This window comes from Anastrepha ludens, chromosome 2 (assembly GCF_028408465.1).
Source record: "Anastrepha ludens isolate Willacy chromosome 2, idAnaLude1.1, whole genome shotgun sequence".
In the NCBI taxonomy this organism is placed as follows: Eukaryota; Metazoa; Arthropoda; class Insecta; order Diptera; family Tephritidae; genus Anastrepha; species Anastrepha ludens.
This window is the reverse complement of record NC_071498.1, coordinates 64,250,193-64,265,461: the sequence shown is the minus strand read 5'-3', so window position 1 is coordinate 64,265,461 and position 15,269 is coordinate 64,250,193. Positions and strand designations below refer to the sequence as shown.

The 15,269-nt window shown below is 32.5% G+C and overlaps 2 protein-coding genes across 2 annotated transcripts in view; both read right to left on the bottom strand.

The window, feature by feature from the left end:
* Positions 1–206: 206 nt before the first annotated feature.
* Positions 207–965, bottom strand: LOC128864606 (uncharacterized). Its single transcript, XM_054104394.1, has one exon. The coding sequence runs from the start codon at positions 963–965 to the stop codon at positions 207–209; it is 759 nt and encodes a 252-aa protein (XP_053960369.1).
* A 9,384-nt stretch (positions 966–10,349) lies between these two features.
* Positions 10,350–15,269, bottom strand: part of LOC128864537 (uncharacterized) — a 77,419-nt gene continuing 72,499 nt past the window's right edge. Inside the window, exon 5 of the mRNA XM_054104283.1 lies at positions 10,350–10,436. Coding sequence (XP_053960258.1) covers positions 10,350–10,436 — 87 coding nt within the window. The remainder of the gene's footprint in view (positions 10,437–15,269) is intronic.

Here is a 15,269-nt window from a genome sequence, read left to right as displayed (position 1 = left end):
TTGAGTACATTTTAATTACATTGTAAGCTTTAGCAATTTACATCCATTTTTATGTTTCAATTTCTTTAAAAATTTAGTCATTATATCTGCTGCATTTGCATCAGAATTTACAAAATGTACCTCGATTTCGCCCTTTTCAAACAACTCACGGACGTAATGAAATCTTAAATCTATGTGTTTACTGCGCTTGTGCACCATCGGGTTCTTCAGCAATGCATGTTCGTAGGTTCATTTACGTATCCGTCATACCCCATTTCACGCAACAACGCTCGAAGAAAAACAACATCTTTTGCGCCTTGACATAGAGCTATATATTTTGCCTCCATTGTACTGAGGGCAACGATAGACTGCTTTTTTGATTCCCAAGAAACCAGACCATCAGACATGAATACTACGTAACCGCTGTATGATTTGCGATCAGATACGTCACCAGCCCAGTCGGAATCTGTGTAGCACACCAAATTTTCGCCAGTAGATGAATAAGTTATTTTCGCTGCTGAACTCTGCTTCAAATATCGTAACACGTGCTTCGCAGCTTTAAAATGTTCTTCATGTGGATGTCTATTAAATTGTGATAATTTAGATACAACATGGGCGATATCTGGCCTAGATATTACCGCCAGGTACATCAGCCCTCCGATTAAACTTTGGTATCGCATCGCGTCAATATCTTTACACTGCTTCTCACACTTCTTGAGTACCGTGCCATCAACCCAAGGTGTAGTTGCCGACTTGCATGAGTCCATTCCCCATGTTTTAAGAAGTTGATTCACATAATGTTCTTGATGAATTGATATTGCGCCGGTAGATGCATCTCTCTCTATTTCCATACCCAAATAAAACGATACCGGCCCTTTATCTACAGCTTCAACAAACTCATTTAGCTGCTTTAAAATAATTTTCGTCTGCCCTGCATTAGAGCAAGCTAACAGCATATCATCCACGTACAAACCAATAAGACACATGGAACTATACTCCCTCTTAAAATATACTCAACTATCCGCTTGACATCTTTTGAAGCCCATAGTCGTGAGGATTTCGGAGATCTTTTTGTTCCACTCGCGGCCTGCCTGTTTAAGACCGTAGATGGGTTTAATTAATTTGCACACCTTATTGGGGTATCTTGAACTTTCAAACGCTAATGGTTGTACCATGAAGACGTCTTCGTTTAAATCACCATTTAAATAAGCTGATACCACATCGACATGATTAACCACCAGTTGGTACTTCGCTGCTAAAGCCAACAAGAATCGAATGGTCGAATGTCGTACAACAGGTGCGTAAGTCTCGGTGTAATCAATGTTGCGCCTTTGGGAGCACCCCTGAGCTACCAATCTCGCTTTGTACTTTTCGATACGACCACATGGTTTTCGCTTCTTGGTGAACACCCACCTACAACCAATGACGTTTTTATGTTTTGGTCGGTCCACCAACACCCACGTATTATTTTTAGTAAGCGAATCGAACTCTATTTGCATATCTTCCTCCCAATATTCACGTTCTGGCGAAGACAAAGCTTCTTCTACAGTTTCAGGACTCTCAGCAATGTAATTTAAAACCTCTACCTCATTATACCGTCTTTTTGGTCTACCAACAGTACCTGTTCGTAATAATTTTGGTCTTCCTCGACCTCTTTTTCGCGTAACTACCGGGTCGTTTTCTTCATCTAAAGAATACCCCTCATCATCATCATCGCCATTGTCTTCGAGTTGCTCTTCAACAACACTTTCATTCTGAATTTCACCGCACTTGCCATCATCCGATGGAGATGACTCTTTTATTTCATGGTAGAAAGGTACTTCTTCACTAACGTCTTCTTGTATTAAAATTGGTTCAAAAGACGTTTCAAAAAATATATTGTACAATCACGAGCTATAACAATACTTCGCTTGTTTTGATTATAAAGTCTATAGCCTTTAGCACTTCCGGCATAGCCAACAAATTTTAGTTTAGTGCCTTTTGTATCGAATTTGCCACCTTTATATGGCCCTTTCTTTAAAGCCACCACGTCACAGCCAAAAATTTTAAAATGTGACACCGAAGGTTTCCTTTTATACCACACTTGATAAGGAGTTAAGTTTTTCAACACTTTAGTTATTGTTCTATTTCTCAAGTACACCGATGTATTAATGGCTTCTCCCCACAAATATTGAGGCAATGTCGAACTTTCGAGTAAACAACGCGCCTTTTCCACTAATGTTCTGTTCGCTCTCTCAGCCACGCCATTTTGTTGAGGCGAATAGCTAACTGAAGCTTGGTGAACAATACCCCTTTCACTAAAATACCGCTTAAACATCATATTGGCAAACTCTTTACCATTATCACTTCTCACAGTTTTTATTTTTCGGCCTATCTGTGTCTCCGCAGTCACAGCAAAATGTTTAAATGCATCAAAAGCATGAGATTTATTTTTCAAAAAATACACTGGCATATAACGGGAGAAATCATCAGTAAATGTAATGAAATATGACGCTCCCCCCAACGATTTAACCCGCATGGGACCACAAAGATCTGTATGAATCAAGTCCAGCACGTTTTCCGATAATACCCTACCATATGACCTGTAAGGCAAGCTACGAATTTCGCAAACAGCACAAGTCACACACTGATAATTATGAATGCCACTTATATTCAAACCTCGTACCAGATTTTTGTTTGACAGAACTCGCAAATCGTTTATATTTACATGTCCGAACCTTTTATGCCACTTTTCTAACATTTTATTTTCAATTAAGGCATTTAACTTTTCAACTGGTTTTCTAATTGTCATTTTAACAACAAATACACCACCGACTAACTTTGCTTTTAACATGCTTTCTCCTTCTTTTGTTTCCATTAATGCGTAATTTTCCGAAAATTTTATTGAATGGCCGTATTCTATGGCTTTGCCAATTGAGAAAAAATTTGATTTTAGTTCTGGAACATACCACACATTATATAAAATTAAGTTCATAAATTCCGTTTTTAAGCTCACCGTACCTATACCTTTCGCATAAATTGTTTTTCCCGTTGCAAGCACTATTTCTTGCCTTCTGGGCTCAATTGAGTTGAAAAAACTTTTTTTCATACACATGTGCGAACTAGCACCACTGTCCAAAATCCACGTGTCAATAACATTTTTTCGCTCTTCAAACAAACAACATGCCTTTTCATTTCTTTTTTCTTTAGGCACTGACACTTTACACTGGGCACGTATATGTCCCTTTTTGCCACATTTAAAACACACAATTTTTTGTCGACTTTTGGACTTGGCCAAAAACACCTTTTCATCAGCAGTTGAACACTTTTCATTTTGGTGTATTTCGCTTTCCAAAATTTTTGACACCAACGCATCGAATTTCAGCAAGGTATCCCGGCTTTCAATAGCCACTACAAAACTTTCCATCTCATCAGGGAGACTACAGAGAAGCAAAATTGAGATGAAGTCGTCTGGCTCCACAATTCCTATTTCTCTAAGATCCTCAACAATTGAACGAAACTCATTTACACGCGCTGCGAACTTGTATTGCATGGAAATTTTGAAGTGTATTAACTTTTTAAATAGAGCAACCTTACGCGCGGCACTATCTGTGCAATAAATTGAATTTAGGACCCGCCACGCTTCCTTTGAAGTTGCACAACTTTTTACGTGTATTAATTCGCTAGATTTTACGCACAATGTAATTGTTGCCAATGCTTTCTGGTCACTTTTTACCCAGAGAGCCCTTGCAATCTCTTCGTCCGGCTTTTCGCCAACCACATATTCCCACAAATCTAATGTTACTAACAGGCTTTTTACCTGTACCGACCACGTCGCGTAAATGTCCTGGGAAACTTTTTCAATATTTGCGATTGCACTCATTTTTCCGTATCAACGCGATACCCAAAAAAGAAACAAAATCAATTGCCCACGTGATCTGGGCCCATAACCAATGTAAGGTTATTTTACCTTTATATAACCGAAAAAGAAAACGCACGTTTCCACTGCTCGGTTGCTTTATTTCAACTAACTGTACATATTAAAACTAAGAATAACGGCGGAACCAAAAATATACATGACCACCTATGATTCTTACAAATCATGGCCTGCTATGATTCTTACAATCATTGTTTGCTATGATTCTTACATGAATAAACAAAAAAATAAATGAATAAAAAATTAAACAAAAAATTAGTGAATAAAAAATATATAAATAAATAAATGAATGAAAAACTAAAATAAAATAAATGTATATACAAAATAAAATAAAAACAATAAATAAATAAAAAACAAATGAATGACAAAAAAAAATGAATAAAAAATAAAGTAAAAACAATAAATAAATAAAAACCAAATTAATGACAAAAAAAATGTTAAAAAATATTGTAAAAAAAAGGTTAATGAGAAATTTAAAAATAAAATAAAAACAATAAAAAAAAAATCAATAAATGAAAGAAAAAATATATAAAATAAAAATTATGAAAAAAAAAAATTTCACATCCAATGCGGTTGCGGGTTTTTGTTTGTGCGATAGCTTTACTTAATTGTATGACCGAAAATCAATTTCCACAACCTAACTAAACGTTGTTAATGTAATGCTTGCACTTAAATTTATTCTAATATGTGTTATTTCTATTCTCCTGCTACTTTATCTACTGCTTTCTTCACTCCCTTTCGGTGCGACATGCAGTCATTTGCCACCTGCAGTTTCATAGACTTTTGCCGACTGCGACGCAAATAATTTCGTTGGTTGTTCACTACTACACCAACACATATTTATACGAAGGAGAAAAAGCGATCTTTTCCCATACAATTATATAATATAAAGGGGTGGTCCATTTAATAACTGAACTTTGCATCATTTAAAATTATGAATATGATTTGAAAATTTGATTTTGATTTTGAATTGGTCACAAAACTTTGAAAAATTTGGATGCTCGCCCGTTTCGGCGATCCCAAAGCAAATTTTGAAATAATGATCTTAAAAAATGGAGCCCATCTTACGAAACGGTGGACACCAATTAATTTAGAAAATCCCTATTAAGTTGGAACTACCATCAAAGCCTCGTGTATTTATTTCAGACCTGCCAAAACACTGCATTAAGGACCGCGACAAAATGTCTTTCGATGTCACCAATACAACGCCTACATGATGAGGTCCTAATGCTGCTTGTTAAGGAGCATAACAAATTGCTCAGTAAGCAGTTTCTGCTAGGGTGTCAACTACGGGGACGAGATCTCAGACAAAACAAACAGATAGCTACTGGATAGGACAGTGTACAGACAGACCATAAACGACATTCATCGGGAGACTCTCATCACCTTCTTAAGCTCCCGACCCCCGAATGCCGTTATCGGAGTCCAACTACCACCAATCGCAGACGAAGAGCTCCAACTTAAACTCCCACTTATCCAGAATTGCCACCGACATACTAAACATAAGTATGTCCAGCATGTGAAGGCACCCCGCACGACACTAACCACCTTTTCACATGCCCCATTAAACCCACTCATCTAACACCCCTCTCCCTCTGGACCCAACCCGTCGAAACAGCTAGTTTCCTGGACCTACCGTTATCTGAGCTAGACGAAGACGGCCGGTGATTACGCTACATTGACAGGGCAAAGGCACTGCTCCTGTCGCCCATCGCTAAGTTGTGTCACACTCTGAAAATGAGGGAAGACATTTGATAATTTGTAGTGAAGAGCGCCTCCACGTATGTAGATGCAGTGTCCTTCAATAGGGGTATTTTTACCTTTTAACTTTTTTTATTATCCTGTTGGAATATTAATTTCACTTAGATGCCATACTAACTTAAAGAATGCCAATTTCAAGAGTTCTTGCAGGGCGAGTTTGTGCCGAACGAAAACTGATGCGCAATTTATTTCAACTTGTACAAACTTATTATGAGAGTATATCTACATATGTATGTAAATATATTTGTATTTAAGGCATAGATACATTTGTATTTGGTATAGATATACATATACATACATATATACAGGTATATATGTATATATATAATTGGCGCGTACATCCTTATTGGATGCTTGGCCGAGCTCCTCCTCCTATTTGTGCGTCTTGATGTTGTTCCATACAGATACATATGTACATGCGTTAAATATTGCGTTGGGTAGGCCTCTAAATAAAATGCAGGTATCTTTACTTTACTTTACCTGTTTACAAACATATGTGCATATGATTTTCCTGAAATGTATGTATGTATGTATGTATTCGTTTCATACTTAATCGTATTGAGAAAGTTTATTTTCTTTTTTTGCACAAGCATACGTTGAACTTTCGGATGATGATGAATGAGGCGAAGAATGATTGATGATTTGCCGAACGATAGGGTTTAACCCGTTGGTTGAGCCCAACAAAAAAAAATCAGAATCCTACTTGGTGTATCATTTTTGACACATACTACTCTTTTCTGACATATTCTAATATACTAATAAAATTGGAAGATGTATACAACGGATTTTTAGATGAGGGATTCCAAGGCAAGTGACCCAAGTATGGTGGATATTTCATCAATTTTTCTGAAAAGTAGTTTATTTGTGGCTTGGTTATAATATACAATATAAGAACTAAACTAGTAATACTATAATAAGAACTAAAATATTTTTTTTTGGTCTAATAATTTTGAGATTTATTCAATAATAAAAATTTATGTAGGTTTCGAGTTTTTAAAACGAAATATCCTCGGAATTTTTAACATTTTATTTAAAAAAAAAATTTATAAAGTTTTAGTCTTAAGAAATTTCAAAAAAAAAAAAATGTCCAAAAGAACAGAAAATATTTCATCCTTAAAAACTTTATACTACTATTTTCAACATTAAATCAATCTCAAAATTATAAGGTTACAAACAAAATTTCAATTTACTTCTTATTATACGCAAATATACAAGTAAACCAATTTTCAGGAAAATCGACAACAGTGTACAAAATACTTGGATCACTTCACATGAAATCACTCAAATATTTCTATCTCTCATAATATTTACGGTATATTTGTGACAATTTCTAAAATGCAACCTCTTTTGAGGCTCTCTCTCTTATTGCTAACGGGACTGATTCACTACAATTTACAAAAGTCCCAACGTTATTTGTGCATTGCTTGCTTTTTCCAACAGACAATGAAGCAAAGCAAATAAAAAGTTCATACAAAAACTAGTTCTTTCATTTTGCATGCTTCCCCGTCTCCTTCCAATTGGGACAAATTTCAATATAAACGGCGCAGGCTTTCATTGCTGAAATATCAATCATATTTTTTTGCGATCAAAACTTAATATTTGCCAGCTGTACAAACCCCGTATAAAGCAAATAATGTGAGGCAATTTCTTCGATTTGCTAATGCTATTAGCTTTGTGAGTTTTGTGATATATAACAAATGTGCTTTGTGTAATTATCAGAGAGAGAGTGGGTATATTACCATAGCTTCGGGACGAGCTTGTCTGCAAATGAAATGTTGAACAAAAAAGGCAATTTGCTGCATACTTAAAGGCGCAAGGAAATTTTTCAGAAGTGAAAGGGAGGGAGGGGGAGAGTTATGGAATATATTTTCCTGTCAGCAGCTACGAAAGTCTCTTAGTTTATGGATTTTTCTACCAGTTGCTATATTCTTTTGTAAAATCTTATTCCTCAAAGAGTGAGACAAGAAAAAGTCATACATTCGCTCTCTTCAATTATGCACTAGAACTCCACATACTAGCATACCTTCCCCTTAATACTACCGTATGTTCCACACATAGCTCTTTTGAGAACCGACAAAAAAAATCTGAAATATAAGACATACATACATACATACATACATACATACATACATACATACATACGTACATACATACATACGTACATACATATATATACATTCTATCCATACGTATTATTGACTTAATTAGGGGGCACATCGCAAATCCAATTTTCCCAAAGCTCATTAATCGACAAAAATTTGTCTTTACTTTGTTCTTCTTTCGCCTTTCTTTACTTATGTAGATAGCCTAAACACCATGGCGAAATCAATAACTTCAAGCATAAACTAGTTTGTGATGCACAAAAAAAGCCAATAATTGCCTCTAATAGTCGAATTCTCATCGGCATCCTTAGGTTAAAAGCATTTTTATTTATATTCAGTAATAGAAAAAAGTTTTATTTTGAATCCACCGCTAACTAGTAATTTTGCAACTAGTACAATTCGAACTACTCTCAAACTAGTATGACTTCTTCCAGTTCATGAACTAGAATGTGGTCACATTTCACGATTCACACTTGAAGCATTCTTATTTATATTAATAGAAAAAAATATTTGCTTTGAATACACCTCGAAGTGGTCCTTTTGTAAGTAGTAAAATTCCAGTCATTTTTGAACTAGTGCGCCTTTTTCTAGTTCATAAAGCAGAAAGTGGTCGTTTTTCATGGTTCACATTTGAAGCAATCTTATTTATATTAATAGAAAAAAATGCCTCAAGTAGTCATTTTATAACTAGGAACATTCTAGTCACTCTCGAACTAGTATGACTTTGTCAACTTTATGAACTAGAATGGCTTTATTAATACCTTAAAAGGCCCAAAGTTGTAAAATGTCGTACGTTAATCTTGAGCAGAAAGCTTTGTAACTTACACCGCCTCTAATGTCCGAAGCGTTGGAGTGATCTTTTAGAAGATGTGGCTCAAATTTCTCATTTCTTTTCAATTTGTTTTGATGCAAGAAATAAGCAGAAAAAAATACTAATTTCAACGCAAATCAAATAGAAATTTCTGTTGTCTGACAATCAGCTGTTTCGCATTTAACTTCGAATTCCGTGAATTTTATTACATCTTAAACTCAATTCATCTCAACTCAGCTCAAATTGGTGCAATTTTCAATTTCGATTTCGGAATAAAATGCGTGGTTTGTAGCAGATGGCCGATAATATAATATTAAATCATATCCCCAAAATTAAATGAGAAAAAAATTGTCATATTAAAAAAAAAAAAATGTTCCCTTGTCGAGTTGCTTGAGCAGCTGCTGGCAGCATAAAAATATTCAAATATACATATTATGTTGCCCGATTAAAAGCAACAACAAGGGCAGTTAAATCCCTCCTTAAAATCGCAACTTTGAAATTGTTGTATAAATACAAAAAAAAATAGAAGTTCTTTACATAAGCCGCTAAAGTATTCAAGTCCCAAGCAGAGACCACTCTTTCAAACTGGTATGCGTCACTGTGAATATGTATGTACATAGGTATATAAATAAAGGTAGGTTTGTACATACATACAAATGTTGTCATATGTTTAAACTTCTTCACATAAAACAGTTTAATTTCAAGGTCTTCCCGCTGCCATGACATTGAAGAACTCTCTTCCTATGTTGTCCCATAAAAATGTTTTACGATCAGTTATGTCTTATTGCCCTCTTTTTTGATAGTGATCCTGTTTGTTTACACTTGCACCTATACATACACGTACATAAATATGTAGATATGTTTTATATAATATATTATATTCATAATCGTGCATGCTACTGGGCTTTTGAATAAATGCAGTTTCTCAGGAATTCACTTTTCCCCTTCTGAGTGAGTGAGTGAGTGAGAGCATTGAAATGCAATGCAGTATTTTTTGTTTTTATTTTCAAACTTTATATTTATGTATTATGTTTATTTTTGTTGCCATTGCTCAAAACTGGTTTGTTCGTATGTGCGCGTGTGTGTGTTTGTTTTAATTTGTTTTCGCTCCATTCCCTCTGCATTCAATTTGCTCCAGATTTTTTGTTTTTGTTATCGTTTGCTTCTTCGCTTTTCTTGTTGCTGTTACATTTATGTTCTGAGGAGTTTTTCAAAGTCAAGGTTAGGCAAAATGTTGTTTTGGTTGCTTTTGCATACACTTTGTAGTATTTGTTATATTATCCATTCGCTGGGTTATATTCACATGTACATACATACATATGTATGTACATACATTACTTTGGCATTTATTGACATCAATGGGGTTGATTTTCCTGCACATTACAATTTTTAATTACATTTGTATACATTTTTTGCGTCGATATATTTTTTTTTAATGTGTGTACGAAAACATTGCGCGTCCAAAAGTACAAATAATTGACTAAACGAAAATATTTTTGTTGGTGGATTGAATTGAAATTGAACATATGCGCATATACATACATATATGTACACAAATAATTAAAAATAAGAGAAGAAATTCCGAAATCAAAGGGAAACAATGCTGGAACCTAGTAGTCCAGACCCCTAACAACAAAAAATAAACAATGGTGGAAGAAAATAAATAAGTAAATGAAAGTAAAACGGAAGACTTACATAATTCTGGTACAAAAAAAAAAAATTATAACAATTTTAATTAAGCATTTAAATGCCACGCTTTCTGTTACTCGTTGTAATTATTTTATAATGAAATTAAATGGGGAACAAACATTTTACATTCGATGTACTCACTTTGCACTGCCAATTGTTGTTGATGTGCTGCTGCTCGCTGTAAATAAAAAAAATAAAAAAATAATAATTTTTTGTAAATTTTCTAAATTAGCAACAAAAGTGTTGAATATTCTGGTTTAGTTGCATAAGAAGAACCAGAGCAACCAAACTTTGTTGAATGGTTGCGGATTAAATTATATAAAAAATATTTATAATGTAAAAATAATTTATTATTTAAAACAAAAGTCCACAATATTTGTAAGAAATGAAGAGTCTTTAAGACGCCTTCAATATAGACATTATTTTGAATAAAACTTGCTTAAAACGCATCCCTTTTGAGACGTATGTATGTACATATGTATATACGTACGGCACCTTTCTGGTCTAGAATTTCGAAAAAAATGATTTTTTTCATGTTATGATAGCTTATACTTTCAAACATACATATACTTGCAAATTTTTATATTGAAATTCGTTGAAGTTTAGAAGTTACAGTCCTTTCAAACGAGATCGATTTGGAGTACGACGCCCAGGTATAAGCGCTCTAACCGTGTTTTTCTCGAAACTATTTTTTCCGAGTTTGCGTTGGTAATTTCTCAAAAAGTACTGAACCCATTGATTTGAATTTTTAATATGTTATTGAGTAGACTTGTGGCTCCCGCGGGTAGCAGAATTATAGTTTTATAATCAAATTTTCTATTGTTTAAGAGCGAGAACGTGGAATAAAATCCTTTTTTTTTTTGTTTTTCCAATAAACAGATAAAATATCTAGAATTTTTTTTTTTGTTTTTTGTAAATCTGCTACCCACCCACCATAGCGACATATCTCTTGATGAATAATCGACCGAGTTTTTTTTTTTTCAAACGTACCTGAACAGCTCAATCAGTTACGCCAGTGGCATGTGTTACGTCATTGGAAGCAATTTTTTTATTATTGTCATTGAAAAAAATATTAAATTTTTTTATTTTTGTAAATAAAGAATTGATCTAATGAAAAAAAAAACGATTTTCAATTGATACCGATTGTTTTTGTTCAATTTTCGACGCCTTCAATTTTCACGTCTTTAGACCAGAAAGGTGCCTTAAGATGTTTTAATAAATTTCTATGTCTCGATTTACATGCAGAGATATTTGGAAGGGAGACACAGAATATTTTCTTTTGATGTTTCATTTACGGTCACACGGACAAAATTGTTTTAGGCAATATTCGTTGCTTTTGCCATTTACTTCAAGGTGAATCTATAGGTTTACTTCTTTAAGTTTGACATAACGCATAAAAAACATGCGGACATTTTTTTAGATTTCTGTACAGGTTCTATAAACAAAAGCTATAGGTGATTTGGCCAACTTGAAATTTAATTTTTATTTTTTAATCATTTTTTATAAATCATAAATTATAACTTATTTCTCTTGATAGCAACAGAAATCGTCTAAGCGACTTTGGTCGAGTTCCATAAAGGTTTCAATCATATCTCTCCAGTGCCAACTGACATCAGGTGAAAGCCAGACGTTCTTCACTAAACAGTGACTAACCATTGGATGTCTTATAAACTGCATGAGCTTGGCGCAATTTTCATGTCGATCGTACAGCGCTGTGGATTCACAACTGCCACGTGTAAGTACTAAGAATAGTCAGATTAAGTCATGAAGAATTGCACGACCGAACAAGGCGCAGAGTTTAGCTGATGCGGTTCAAAAATGTGATAACTTCATGCAGCGGTGACTTTTGCTTCAATAAATTTCAAAATTTCGTAGGGTAACCAGGAATTTATTTTATTTTTCATACAGTTGAAATTCTCCGCAAGTTTATGAAATTATTGAAAGCACAAACTGCTTGCACCGCTATCAGCCGAAGCTTTCCATTTAAGCCCCAACCATGGCCATCAAGACACCTGCGAGACATACATATGTATGTACATATGTAGATATATCGTGTGCTTGAAAGCTATAAGGAGACTTTTCTCAACAGTAGCAAGAGGTCTTTCTCTCTCGCACATAGAGCTGTTGTACTCGAACAACTTCGCGTGCTCCACCATAGTAACTGACCGCCCTTCCTCTTTCCAACTTCCCCTACCCAAATCTAAATAAATATGTGGGAAACTTAATGCGCAACATTTATTTATTATTTTTTATAGGTGTCGAGGTGTGTTTGCAAGCTCAAGCTAAATAAATCAAGCAATGTCGCATATTTTTGGTAGTATTTATGGTTAGGCAAAAAATATTTATGTATACTTAACGATAGCCTTCGCTGGTAGGCGCTAGCAGTGGATTTGCTTAGATTCAATTTATTATCCTAATACAATAAATAAATAAATAATATTTGCTCGTTACTCTTCCTTTACATTTTGCAGCAGCATTCGTACACCGCTTCGCTCGAGCGCTTGCACATCGAGCGACTGACTGCGGCCACGTGACGCTTTTGATTGTGACGACGAAGAGGAGGACGATGACGATGAGTTGTTGGCATAGCGGGAAATCCAACGTTTAACAGCAGACATATTTTATGATTTTTATCGAGTTTTTTGGGTTAAAATTTATATTTGATAATAAAATTACTTTGTTTTAAATATTTTTGTATCACATTCATACATTTATTTCATATGCGAATTTTTTAAATATTTGATATTGTATTTAATTTCGTAGACTTTTCGTGAGTTTTTGATGATACACCTTTTTAAATTTGTATATTTTTTTTTATTAAATATTTTTTTAAATTTATAAATTTTTTTAATTCATATATTTGTTTAAATATATATCGTTTTTTAATTTGCTAGTTGACTAGTTCGTTATGCAATTTTTATATATATTTTGAATATTTTTCTTTGTTGTTTCTCAATTTTTAAATATGGCTTATTTAAAATACTAAATTATCAAATTGGTTTTGGAACTTTTTGAGATCACAGTAAGTAAATTGAAAGCAATTTTGGCACTTTGAATTTAGCATCACATTTGAGTTGAATATTTTTATGAATTTTGCAATTTTGCAATTAAGCGTTGGATTTTTTGTTACTTTCTTTTTGTTCAAAATATTTTTTTGTTGCTGTTTCAAGCAGCTTCACACTATCTTTAGAGGGTTTTACTGATTTTATTGATATTTGTTTATTTTTATGCACTTTTTATAAAACTAATTCGTTCGATTTAAATAAAAGTTTTTTTTTCGAAATATTTATTTATTAAGCAGCTTTAAACAATTTTTAGGAGGTTTTATTTATTTTATTGATATTGTTTATTTTTATGCACTTTTATTTGTAAAATAAAGCGGTAGATCACTTGATTTAAAAACAAAAATTTTTCTAATTATTTTTTTGCAAATAATTTTTAAAATTTTTTTTTTTACTTTTGAAAGCTCTGGAAAACTGCTTACTACTATTTCTAAAGGATTTTACTGATTTCTTGGATTTTTATTGATTTGGTTTATTTTTATAAAAATAATTCTTACATACTTTTTACACTATTTTTAGGAGATTTTAATTATTTAATTTACGCACTTTTTTACACACTTTTGTATAAAAGTAAATCTTTCGATGTAAAAAGTTTTATTTTTACTTAAAAAGTTTTATTCTTCGAAATTTTGTTAATTTTTTTTCGCAAAAAATTGTTTTTCTAATACTTTTTTATTCAACGCATTGTTTTCCAAAATTTTTTTTCATTTTTTTCCAAAGAGTTTTTCTTGTTTTTTGTAAGGCAGCTTTACTCTATTTTTAGGAGGTTTTATTTACTTTATTGATATTGTTTTTTTATGAACTTTTGGTTTATTAAAGTAAGGCGTTCGGTGCGATCTAAAAACAAAAATCCCAAATTATTTGTTTTCCAATTTTTTTTTCTTTTTTTAAGCAGCTTTACTCTATTTTTACGGAAGAAGTTAAAAGAAAATCGTTCGATTTAAATAAAAGTTTTTTCGAAATATTTTTTGTTCTCCTTTTTAAGCAGCTTTAAACTATTTTTAGGAGGTTTTGTTTATTCGATTATTATTATTTTTATCGATATTGATTATTTTTACGCCCATTTTTTTAATGAATGTACCTGTGGCGTTCGATTTATATAAAAATTTTCTTTTCCAAATTATTATTTCTCTCTTTTTTAAGCAGCTTTCTACTATTTTTAGAGAATTTTACTGATTTTTTGGATTTTAATTGATTTGGTTTATTTTCATAAAAATAATTTTCACATATTCGCTCTTAAAATTAAATTTTTATGATTTCGTCGACACCCTTTAATTTTTATTTTACTGTTATTGTTTTTTACTAATTAATTTTCAAGAAATTTCACTGGTTTCCCTCACTTTCAGGCCGTATTACTTAAAGATTTTAACTTTTGCACTTTTCTAAACATATTTTGGATTTTTTTTTGTTATTAAACAATTTAAATCTGGAAATATTCAGTATTCAGTATTAAGTTTAAACTCCCATTTAAATTTTCTATCATTAAAAAAAAATTGTTTTTTTTGCTTTTTTACTATTTTGTTATTTTTATAACTTTAATAATTTTTTTGTTGCTTTTTTTACAATTTTGTTACTTTTATAATTTTTGTGCGTGTTTTTACTATTTTGTTACTAAAACTACATAATTTTTGTATTTTGCCTTATTTTATAACTTTTATTATCACGAAATGTTAAATATCTGCTCTTAATTAAACTTCTATAATTAAAATAATTTTTTTAATCCAGCGCGTACTTATTTATTTTTTTATGTACATTCTCTTAGCATTTCTTGAAAGTTTTCTTCTGGCACTGTATTGCACTTTTTTAAATTTTGGAGTTTTTAAAATGTTCATTAAAAGTATTTAATATTGCTTAGTCAATTCAGCTTTTTTTACGTTAATTTATTTTTAGTTTATTTTATTTTATTTTTATAAATTTTTGCTTTATTTTATTTCATTATTATAATTTAT

What these genes read in the sequence shown, in the direction of transcription:
- LOC128864606 (XM_054104394.1), bottom strand. Translation starts at nt 965, where the DNA reads ATGTGTCTTATTGGTTTGTACGTGGATGATATGCTGTTAGCTTGCTCT.